The sequence below is a fragment of the Caloenas nicobarica genome, chromosome 4 (assembly GCF_036013445.1).
Source record: "Caloenas nicobarica isolate bCalNic1 chromosome 4, bCalNic1.hap1, whole genome shotgun sequence".
In the NCBI taxonomy this organism is placed as follows: Eukaryota; Metazoa; Chordata; class Aves; order Columbiformes; family Columbidae; genus Caloenas; species Caloenas nicobarica.
Window position 1 is genome coordinate 2803660 of NC_088248.1, and position 12219 is coordinate 2815878.

Consider the following 12219-nt stretch of genomic DNA (forward strand, 5'->3'; position numbering starts at 1 on the left):
AACCTTGAAGTGAAAGATGTTTAAATTACTTATAGGGATTGTTTTAAAACTACAGTCTCCAGGTTGACCTCAGAGAAGGATGCATGGTCTTAGATTCCTATAAAGTAAATACATTGTTAGCTTTTCTCAATGATGAAGGAAATGAAAAATTTTAAATGGCCGTTTCTACTGGACAGAATGTGGTTTTATTTTGTGTCCTCAGTGCAAGCCTGTGGTCATAATCACTGAAATATTAATGCGGTGTTTGTTTACTTTTACTGAACGTCTAACTGTTGGCTTGCTTTTTTTAGCATGGGGCTGATTTCGCTACTCGAGCTGCGTCCATCTCTTAGGGCAAGGGAGATGAAATTTTCCCTGGAGCTTGACTTGTTTCAAATGCAATTAGGATGGCAAGCCAAGTCAATATAAAACTAATTCTTTAGTGGAATAACCCAATTATTTTAGTTTAAAAGTGTCATATTTTGAAATAAATCTGGAAAAAAAAAGATAAACTGCTCAAAATAGTTCAACTACTTTGTTTTTCAAATAAATGTGCTCTCACGGGACAAACAAATGAAGTTATGTCAGCCATCTCACCTGTCCTTAATGACACCCCCCCTGCCCAAGTGCTGTAGAAGCTTTTTAATCCTTGGTAACTAGGTAACTAGTGGCCTAGGGATTTCTCCGTCAGGTTTCACCCAATGTATTGGGTTTTTGGTTTGAAGGAACTCGAGAGAAAGGGATGATGCTCTGTAACAATAAAAATGTGTTGCCGTGTGTGGTTTTTTTGACCTCCCAAGAGCGAGAATGGGTAGAGATTAAAATTAGATTCCAAAAATATTGCCTTCGGTGAAGAGAGATCTTTATGAGCTTTAGTTTCTGGTGTGCAAGATGAAGATTTATAAATCAGCAACTGATTTCCCTACTGAGAAGCTCAAAGGCTAAAAGCAGAGGTACAGAGATGGTCTTGCTGTGGTACCAGCAGGAAGAAATGGTACAGATAGCCTGATAAATAGGTGCTGGTTTAATGAACTACCAGCTAGAGGAAGAAAACAAAAACAAAAAAAGCCCCAAGCAAACCTCGAAGACGAGCTGAGGGTTTCCATGCGCAAGTCCTGCAGTGTTTAACTTAGTCCAACATATGAAATAGTACAAGTCCATGCATTTACCTTTCCAAACTTCAGATTGCTTAAGTCGGTCTTCAGTTTATCACCTAGCTTTCTTAGTGCTACCTACTGCCTACAGGAGGCTGCTCTAGGTGCCCAAACTAGTCAAATCACGTATCTTCAGTTAAAGGAAATATTAAGACAAGACCTCTGACTTGTTCTGTTTGGTTGGGGGTGTCGTGTGTGGGGGGGGTTGTTTGGTTGGTTTGGTCTTTTTTCAGGGAGGTGGGTGGCTCCTTGCCTCACATAGGTGTACAGAAAGCCTGTTTTTTATCTTATCTTAGTGATCAGCAAATTTCTATGTCCCTGGAAGAGAAAATCAGGTTGAGTCATAGATTCACCTATAAAACAGCAGTGGTGACTCCAAGAGGTTGGTCTATGAAAAGACAGGGGTGGCAAATCTAGTGGTATTGGATGAAAACAGTGTACCAGTCTTCCAGCTGGAAGAGTGCACTTCAGATTACAAGATCACATAAATGGTACATATTGTAGACAGATGATGTTTGGAAGAGGTTAGCAGGGTGTTTGTATCCCAGCCCAACTCTTGGGAAAACTAACTTTCTAAATCACTTTCTGAATTATTTCAATACCAGCCAGTTCCAAAACAAGGGATTATTCAATGCCATCTGTTGGCTTTTGTCAAAAATCGAATGGAAAATGTGGTTTGCTCAGTGGTGGTCCAGCAGAAAGACCTTCACAGTCACTATCACAGCTCCTGGGGGAGCAGAAAATTAAGAGCAAGGCCAGCTCTAGTTGGAGACACTTCTCTTCAACATTTTGAGGAATTATTTATGGCATCTAGGTGGCTCATTTTAGAGCAGTCTCAACTGTGGCAAAGGTAAAACTGGAGCACAGGAGCGCTCTCGTGCTTCAAACAGGTGACCCTTGAGATGGCCAGATTCTGTATGGATCTTCCATACGTGCAACATTACGGCTCATTAGGGGTTTGCAAGACTTTTCTGACTTGTATATCTGTGGAGATGAATTTTGAAGATCCAGAACAGTTTTCCCGGTTTTCCTTTGTAAAGGTTCTGATCCATGTGTCGTACTTTGGGCCCACACCTTTAGGCCCACGTCTATAAGGAAGAAGAAACGCAGAGAACTTGTCATGTGATTTTCCACTAAATGACATGCCCTTTCTGTTGAGAAGCTATTTTGCTTTCTTGCTTATTATTGCATATGCAAAAAGCTTGCATGCTCGCAGTACTACTGCTTTGTTTGCTTTAGACTGTCTTGCATTTAGTCCGTTTGAAGGTTTGAGTGTGAACGATAGAAATAGTCGTGATAAACTGTCCGGGTCTTGCAAAGATTCACAAGTTCTGAAGTTACTGCCAATGACAGATGGTTTGTCCTTGCTCATCACTTGTCTTCCTGACAGCATTTTTCTGCTCTCTGCAAAATCTCCCTTGGTGTGTAGTCGAATTCTTTAGAAAAATAAAATTATTTTCTGCTTCATTCGTGTTCTTGCTCATTGGTTCGATAGCATCCATGTTTGACTAAGTGGAATACCTTCTTCGTGAAGCAGAAGTTTGATTTATTTTAATAGGAGAGCTGCTGGAGTTTGACACGAATGCATTTCTAAAATTACAAAGATGTTAAGAATGACCTTTCATATCTATTGGTGTGGCTTTCTATGGCTGTGTATGAATGGCACTGCATACTCAATGGGCTCTACCCCTTGCTGCAGGATTTATGCAATTAATGGCACAACATTAGCAAAAACCACCGTGTGAATTCTTCAGTCTGAGCAGTGCTTGACTGGGTAGAGAGTTAATTTCTTTTTTGGATTTTCCACAATTTCATGAAGTCCTTTTCAGAATTTGTCTGCTAACTTGCTGCTTTGAGTCTGAGTAATGGAGAAGTATGCGATATGGCATTGAAACCAACTGAATACTAACAACCTATGGCTGAAAAAATGCTGAATTCAGAAAAATCGTTCTTTGGAGTTGTTGGCTATGTTGGCTGTCCTCTGCTTGTTCGCTGACGCTGATTTATTTGGGTGAGACAGGGATGTGTGAATTGCTATGGGCGTCAGTTCTCCAGTTCATACTGGAGTTCACTGGCTTATACATGAGCATTTATGTCCCTGCATGGTGGAGACAGTGGCACAGAAGAAACGTCACCTCAACAGCACAAAATGCTTTTTTTTTTAGTATTGTTTCAAATATTTACCCTTTCAGTGAATAAAAACGGTCTGAACTGCACAACAGTTGATCTGGAGTTAATAAGTTTCTGCTTCTTTTAGGTACTTGCTAGTGTGGTTCATCACAGTTAAGAAAGCAAAATGTATTTGGGAGCACAAAAGTAGCCGTCTTGGGTTAGACCAAAGACTGTTTTGGTGTCTTATCTCCAAAGGTGGCTGCAAGTGAATGCCTGAGGGAGCAGCAAGAGCAGAGGAGGCTTAGATGATCCTGTCTCCTGACGCTCTCCCGGTGTTTAGCGTTAGAGAGCTTTCTGCATTTTGAATATCGCTGTTTAGTAATCCGTAGCTGAATTCTTGTACGATTTCCCCTAGAGGAAGCATGAAAAGAGAATTTGTCAAATATGCGCATGGTTTTCTTTGTTTTGGAAAGGGTCAGCTCGCCTCCGTTGCCTATCTGTGTAGGATTTTGGTGTTCAGCTCTCATTATGGATGCACACTCTAGCTTTTCGCAGTTTTAGCTTCAGAGGTGAGCTGCATAAACAATGCACTCACCTGCCTGCTGTCTCGGGCGGAAATTTCCAGTCTGTCCCTCGCCTTTCCCGTCACAGAGCCAGCAGAACCGGCACGTGAATCTGAAACTTGCATCGTGTTCAAACGCTTGGAGTCTGGGAGCTCCTACCACCTCCTGCACGCCCCCGTCAAATGGTTTTATTACTTCGAATATAGAGGGTATCAGATCTCTCTCTCATTACTGCCCTTACGACTTTGTGAGCGTTATTTGGCACGTTTGCTATTCCCTGACACAGAGCACAAGTTGGTGCCAGCTCACTTGATGTGCATGCAGATGTGAATTGCAGCCAGAAGAAGATCATCACTCAGATAACAAATAAGCGGTTTAACTTTCTGAACATATTAGTCATAGAAACCTTCTACGCAACTGCATTATATACTTCTGTTGAAGCCGTGTCATATGCACTTTTAGGTTGTGATCAAAAGCAGACATGGTCTTTTGTATGTTTTGCCTTTTTTTTTTTTTTTTAATTTTACTTTAATCTTATTTGTTATCGTCCCTTCCAAATGAAAACGTGATGTCTTTTTTAAGTAAACAAAACAGCAAACTCAGTAGGTAGACAAGGGCGTTGTGGAACATTGTGTCGTGATTGTAAAGGCTTGCTGTGTCCAAGTAAAGACTGTTTTTCTGATGGATAATTTGATCTAGGTTGTGTTGCTGCTGGCTTCAGATATTTCTATTTTCTTATTTACTTGGACTGATTTAATATCCTCTCAAACTTTTAAACTTGTGCTTAATAACTGCTGATAGAATCTTCTGACTGTGAGATGATGCATATGATTACTCGTAGTTGTTGAAGAAAACTTTAAGGTTGAACAATATTTTCCTTCAAGCATCAAAACTTAAGGTTTACATAGTATTGTATTTATTTATTTTCTGTAAAACAGTAGATGTGCCTGTGCATTCTTCTACACTGAAAAGCACAGTAACTGAAAAATATCAGAAGGTTATTAATGATGACGATAATAATATAGTGCCCTGCAATTTGTACAGACACAGCCAGAATGCGCACGGCCCAATTTTAACATCAATTAAATGGGCAATATAGGCCATACGGGGAGATGTTCAGAGGTGAGAGACTGAGATGCAGCATCATGGTCCCGCTGAAATGGGCGGCTCTTTCTAAGTGTTATCAGTGGGACTATGATTTCATCAAGAAAGATTGAATGACCCAAGGATGAAAAGATGGCCTTGAAATCCCAGGTTAGATGTGAATCTGTATTTCATCAAATAAAATGTAAAAAAAACACCCCCACAACCTAGCACCTTTCCCAGGACATCATCAGTCATCTTTTTGAGCAACCACTGTCAATATTAGAACAAGCTTTTGGTGGATGGGCTGAGGAAAATGCCAAAAAGCAGCTTCTGGCAGACTGAAAGGGAAAGTGAATTCTTAATTCAGGAGCTAATTGTGGCCCATCTAAACTTAGAATATATTAGTTTGAGTGTCTCTGAGTACATTACAAGTTCATCTCAATTTGACATGAGCTTTTTGAAAATGGCTTTAATGTTAAGTAGTTTCATGAATGCATAAACTTGAATGGATAAAACATGATCTTTCTGCCGAGGAGTTTCGACTGTGACTAAAAAATGGATGCATTTCATCTTATTATTTGCAAGCCGTGAATAAATCTGTCACAGGTAGCCTGAGCTGTTTAAAATAATAATGACTTGCGAGACCAGTAAGGCTCTTCAAGAGCCTGGCCTAAGTGGTATGTGAGCTGTACATAATAAAAACAGTGACACTTAGAACCTTCAACTCTGTTGAAAAGGCCTCGCCTGATCAAAATTTGAGAGCTTGGGCAAAGTAGATACACAGAACCAAGTTTTTATAAAGAAACTAAATGAGTGGAAACTAAAGCTTTAATGGAGGATAAAGTGCATTAAAATCTGATCAGCCGAAGCTTCAGGTGCAAAGAAGTGATCAAGCCAACTTTTAATCAGTTATTCAAAAGTGAATCGAAAAATGTGGATTTTCGTTTTGTGGATTCCTTGCATTCTGAAGTTTCGGTTGACTGTGGAAAATGCAAGAAAATGTCAAAACAGCACAACAAAATATATTGTTGTCACCAAAGAGAAAGAGTAGTGAGTCTAAATTCCATGTAAAGTGAAGACCCTGATTCCTGCTAGTAATAATATTGACATTTTCCAGGAGCGCATTAGCAGCTATGGCTTTGATTTCCCCTGATTGCTTATTGGTGCTGGGAGATTTTCAAATAAGGAGCCAGCTCGTACGCTGCTGCTTCTCTTGCCTTTTTTCTTCTTTTTTTTTTTTTTTTTTTTTTTTCTGGTTTCTCCAGATCAGAATTTTGAATCTTGCCTGTCATCCTAGTCAATAAGCAGTGACCTCAATTCTAAGGCCATTTAAATTAATGCTGAAGGTTATCAGTATGGGGCCCTTTGCTGCTCTTATGATTCGTGGCCACTTAAATTGTTCTTCTTTGGATATGACACAGTACAAATTGAAGTCATCCTTGGCACCCACTATTTGTGTTGCTCACCATTAAGAGCCAAACGTGACTGCGCTGCGATGGTCCGAGTCGCCACAACCCAGCGCTGGTTATCTACTTGGACATTGAAATGTTGTGAGCTCCAAGCCTTTTTTGGTTTGGGGCTTTTTTGTTTGGGTTGGGTTTTTGTTTGGGGGTCCTCGCTAACGAAAACAGACCAAATGTATTTTTTCCCCCCCCCCTCTTTGTTTCCACCGTGAGGGTGAATCAAACGTGACTCACCACAAAAGTGTGGTGGATTTAAGAAGGGAAAAAATAAGCCTCAGTGGAATTTGCGCTGTGGGGTTTTTGGTTTGGGTTTGTTCCCTGTTTGTTTGTTGTTTTGGGGGTTTTGTTGTCGTTGCATTTTGGTTTGGGTTTTTTTTGGGTTTTTGTTTTTTAAATTCACGGGTAGTTGTAGGCTGGAAAGGCCGTAGAGGCAGGAGCTGCAGAAACCTGACAAGAGTTACTTGATATTAATTTTCTGCCTTCCCCTCTGTCGCTCCCTCTCAACACACAATATTAAGGCAAAACCGATTTCATTTTCTCCTCGGTCAACTGAAACATATTCTTTTCCGTGATGCCAGCAATGAAATGTATTTTCCAAGTTTAATTAGCAAGTCAAACAATAACACAAATGCTTCTGCAGCATTTTGCTAAAGGTTCTCTATCCTCAGTTGAATACAAAGGTCTTTGAGAGCATGTGGTTCGTCTTTTGTCATTTGCAGAGAGCATCCATTTAATATTTTTCTTCTGGCTTTCACAAGCAAGCTGACTGATAGCTGATTTGTTCTCTATTTCAGGTCGTGGAGACTAATTTGGTTGCTTTTGACTGTCACTGGATCATTATAAATGAGGTAACTGTCAAGTGAACATTGTTGTGAACCATGAATCCTGTTTTCAGACTTATTGACAATATTCGTGCTGATCTTGACTTTGCCAACAGTAAGCAGTAGCGATGACAAAGTTCAGACATGCTGGGATGTTGCTTAATAAAAATAGACCGACAAGTTCTTGGACTTCACTGTTTTGTCTTGCCTGTTTTAAACAGAAGTCCTTGAATGAATAAATAAATGGAAAAAAAAACCAAACCCTTTCCTTCTGAGATTTCACATTTGACTTGAGCCGACTGTCTTTAGAGGATCTTTTGAAGGTCATTTTTTCAAATGTAATCTTTCATAGTGGAGTGCTTGTGTTTGATTTATATTTTAATGATTTTTTTCTTAATAATAAGAATAATAAAATCCCATCTTTCCCTTTCCTTTAAGAATTCCCCCAGAATTCAGTTATGGTTGATACACAAACCTGTTGATATTAGTGGAAGGCTTTTTGGTGTACTGCTGCATTGGGTCATATACGAACGTTCATGGAAGGAAAAAAGAAATAAAGTTAAATGAAGGTCCTGTTTTCAAACTGTGAAATAAATTCTTCCACGAATGTTTGTCAGCTAAAATACGACAAGTCAAGATGTGAAGTGACTTTGCATATAAAACATTAAACAATGCTGTTGTTCTTAGATTTGATGATGTTCAGACTTCTGTGCAAAGCAATTTAGGTCCAGACCAGCTGAATTCCCTGGGGACAAAACTCTCCCCTAACATGTAAATCATGTGGCTCGTGTATATTCCCAGGATAAAAGATTGCTTGGAGATACTGTGTGTAAATTCCAGTTCTACTCTCTGGATTTACTGTGCCCTTCTGTTTTCATGCTTTAATTGCTAGATTTTCATTAGTACAGTGTGCTAATAATAAGATCATTTAATCCAAATCGAAAGTAGTGCACCGTGAATCTCTGTAGCAATAGATAAGACAACAATTTCTTAGGCAGAGCCTAGATATTGCCTTGCTGTTCAAGTTAAAGACACTGCCACTGGTCTTTCATTTTAAAGTTTATTTGAATTGGAAATTTCAAAAGAAGATGCTTACTTCTAGCTGTGTCAGCTTCTCCACCCTCCAAAAGCAAGATGAAACCAAGGATCCATTCCTAGCGTACCTACTTTCTCTTTGCCACTTAAGTAACTTACTTTCAAGCTCTGTTTGTTTAAAAATGCTAATAATCTCAATATTTTACAGACACAAAAGTCAGACAAGCCATAAATAAGATTTGTAGATAATAACATAGAAAGAATCATGTTTTGTCCTATTTTTCCTTCTTGCTAGGTTCAAATTGCAACAGAAATGTAAATATTTCCTGAAAGCAGAATGTTGCATAACGTTTCTTGCTTATCGCAACATTTTACTGGGTCAGCAATGATCGCAGTGCCTCCAATGCAGGCTGCCCGGGGCAGTGGTGGAGTCGCCATCCCTGGAGGGGTTTAAAAGGCGTTTAGACGAGGTTCTCAGGGACGTGGTTTAGTGCTGGAGTTGGGTTAGGTTCTGGTTGGACTCGATGATCCTGAGGGTCTCTTGCAACTGGAATGATTCTGTGATTCTGTGATTTGGAAATGCAGTGATTTACAGACCCCTCACTGTGTGCGATGTGAGATCCTTATCTTCCCATCCAAGTCCATTTGACGTGGTTGTCCGTTAGCTGTTGATGGCCACGGTATTTCAATGTGACCGAAATGATCTCAGAGCTCTGCCTGGTTTGTTGTTTACATGAATCTTTTTTGGCATCTCGGACAGCTTACACATCTATATGTGCCTGTATTGGCTCAGCCAGGCTGTCAACAAAGTAACTGTGGCGCTGCTTCTCTGTCCTCCTAGTTTGAAATTCTAAGATGATCTAGTACAGTGCAAATGTGTTGTTTTGCAAAATCCACATACGATTCAAATAATTCCTTTCATTGAGATACTACAACGAGCTGGCATTATATTTCCTTTTCCATCGCTGTGTCAAGGGGATACAACACACGTATTGAGTATAGTAATAAAAAAATAAATACCACCTTCAGTTTTGTGATCGGGAATCTGCTTAGGCGTTGTGAGGTAAAATCTGGTATTTTAATTGCTCGCTTTAAGTGCTATAATGCCTAGAGAAGAGTTCCTTAATTTTTGTTATCCCATTAGTTGCTATTTTATGTAATGCAGCAAATTTGCTTGAAGACTCCGTATCATAATGGAAACGCATGTGTGGGAGGAGGGGGGTTGTTCCCGTAAAATGGAAGGGTTTGTAACTTGTTAAAGCATAATACATCATATTAGCCCTTTGCAAATAGTACGAATCTCTTCTGATCAGTGCAGACAGCCGAGGACACATTCTCTAAATAAATGCTCCTGTTTCTTCAGGGCCTTAAAGCAGATGGTCCAATTCCTTATTTAAAATGTGCGGGAGTCATAGATTTGAATGCAGTCATGAGAAAATATGCCTTAACAAAATGTGAGAATGGATTTCTCACACTCTCTCCCTCTGTCTGTCTCTGCCTGCTTCTTTTCCTCTGCACAATAGTAAATATAACCTCAAAAAGCCCAGAGTAGTAAAATTATATTTCTTCTATGACTCTTAAATAGCAGGTGTGCAGTAAGCTTAGATTTTTCGTGGAACTGAAGGGGCATTTGCATGATTTTCATCACTTTTCTTTCTTTTGCTCTTTTTGAATGAAAGAAATGTCTTTTTTATTATTTTTTTTTTTTAATTTTAAATCCATATGTCGCTCAAGCGTTTTCCCTTGTTAAAACATTCAGGCTCATTTTACTATGCCCAAGGCTGCCACCAGTTCCCGTTACTATTGTTTATTCCAGAACAGCCCCAAACACTTTCCACTGCCTACAGTTACTATCCAGGAGGTGAAAATATTAATGCTGCTGTACAAAAGATTGGTTGGATTTCATCTGCGATAATGTGCACAATTCTGGCCAGGAATGGAATGGATGCACAGAAAATCTAATTTCTGTGACAAGAGACTGAAAAGGATGGCTTTATAGCCTATGAAAACGAAGACTGAAAAAGGATATGGTCTCTGTTTATAAACACGTCGAGAGTGAGAATAAATGCATCGTTGTCAAGGGCCAGAGGACAAGGTTGGCACAAGAACAAATGAGTTCAAATTGCCCGTGAATAAACCGAGGGCAAAAGTTAGTAGAAGGTTTCTAATTACCAGAGACATCAGAGTCTGGAAAAACTCCTTGGAGGAGAGAAGGGGAAAAAACCCAAAACAAAACACATCTTTTAAAGAACATCTTCTGGAAAAAGATCCAACGTCTTTGTCCATCATAGCAGAAGAGAGAGGACGGGAGGACCAAGTGTAGAGCAAGACTATGTTTTAAGCTCAAGCAGCTAATTCAGGTGCTAAAATCACAGCTCAGTCCCAGGAGCTTCCGTAATTCTACATTTTAATATGGATAATTGATTAATAGTAACATTAGGGGTTCATTTGAACTCCTGCATTTTCCAATGGTGACAGCATAGGCTGCTTATCTTAAAATAATTAGATGAAGCTGAATGGCATTATATACTGGGTGTCCAGTATGTAGTCTTGCTTCCCACTGGAGTCTGCCTGATATGTCAAGGTGATCCTCTTCAGTTCCCTTTTCCTAATTCATCTATAAAGAGCAATTAATTTAAAATGGCATTTCTTTCCTTATTTATTTGCCCACTTGGAGGAAATGTACATCTAATTTTATTCTAATTCCATTTGAAATAGGACAACTTCCCCTTTACTCCAAGTTCAGACCAACAGAAGAAAGGTTTGGAACTATATATTAAACTTCTGATTTTTCCATAAAAAAACCCCCGCATAACCTAACCTAAATTAATACAGGTGCCAGCTCAGTTCATCTTGGTGAACAATGTTTCGGGTTGGGTTTTTTTGACATTTGGTGCTTGTATAACAGATCATCTGCCATCCTTATATCATTATACTGTATCCTCCTTTGAAGTGCAAATGAAAATTGTTTCCTCTCGTACAATAGTTGCTTTATATAGTTTTCTTATGTCAGATCCAAAATTCAAGAATGAGAGATGATATTAGAGAGTCATTAGATAAAAGGCTCATCAGTCAATGCCAAGTATTAAAAAAATGACAAAGAAATATATAGCAAACTAAAGTCGAATTTGGGTTTGCGTGGCATTGCTTTGTTGTTAACCTAAAATCTGAATTTATGATACAATCAGTGGAATTCAGAGCATTAAAATAATAGATGTCATTAATCTATTGATGTATGTATCTCCTTGGCAACCATGCAAAAATCTCTGGTGTTTGTATTCTGTTATTAATTTCCAGGTGATGTTTAAAAATATGAAGTAATAACCTAAAGGTTAAAATGAGAACACTCCAATAAAAATGCACCAAAAATGCTGAATAAAAAAAAATACGCTTTTGAGTCAGAAAAGACAAATGTTTGAGCAGATGAAAGTCAGAATCTCTCTGAAAGTTTCATTTAGCAACATAACATGGTCATGCAGGTATCGGGTTTTACATTATTAGAATGAATCTAGTGGTCTTGTTTTTACAGCTTGTGCACGGTGTATAATGAAACCAGGAAAACTTTTTAAAGAAAGGACGTAGTTGAAAATCAAGATAAGTTTCTGAGCTTTCCTTTCGAGTTACATTGGAAGTATTATAAAAAGAATCACATGCATTTTGCTAAAACAGCATTTTATTTTTTTTACCTTGCAGCTAGTGAAATGATACAGACTAAATGAAAAGATGGCATCTTAAGCTGAGAGAAACCATTATCTATGGTACATTAAGAATTAATCGACCAGAAATGCAAGATATTACACTGGGCACAGCTGATGCCATGTGTTATTTTTGTTTGCAGAAAAATCTATATTTTGTAAGGAACATTAACAAGAGATGAATTTGGAAACTATGACAATCTGTGGAGAATAAAATACTTTTACTGAGGTCAAGAAGAGCAGAAGTTAAAATTTACATCTCCTGTATTTTTCTTCAAAAATTAAGAGGGAATAAACAAATACCAGTATGT

General features: G+C 38.7%; 1 protein-coding gene across 2 annotated transcripts in view; it reads left to right on the forward strand.

The window, feature by feature from the left end:
- Nucleotides 1-12219, forward strand: part of GRID2 (glutamate ionotropic receptor delta type subunit 2) — a 570960-nt gene that overhangs the window by 376410 nt on the left and 182331 nt on the right. For both annotated transcript variants that reach the window (XM_065634052.1, XM_065634053.1), the window contains one exon: nt 7152-7205. In XM_065634052.1, the coding sequence (XP_065490124.1) occupies nt 7152-7205 (54 nt within the window). The remainder of the gene's footprint in view (nt 1-7151; nt 7206-12219) is intronic.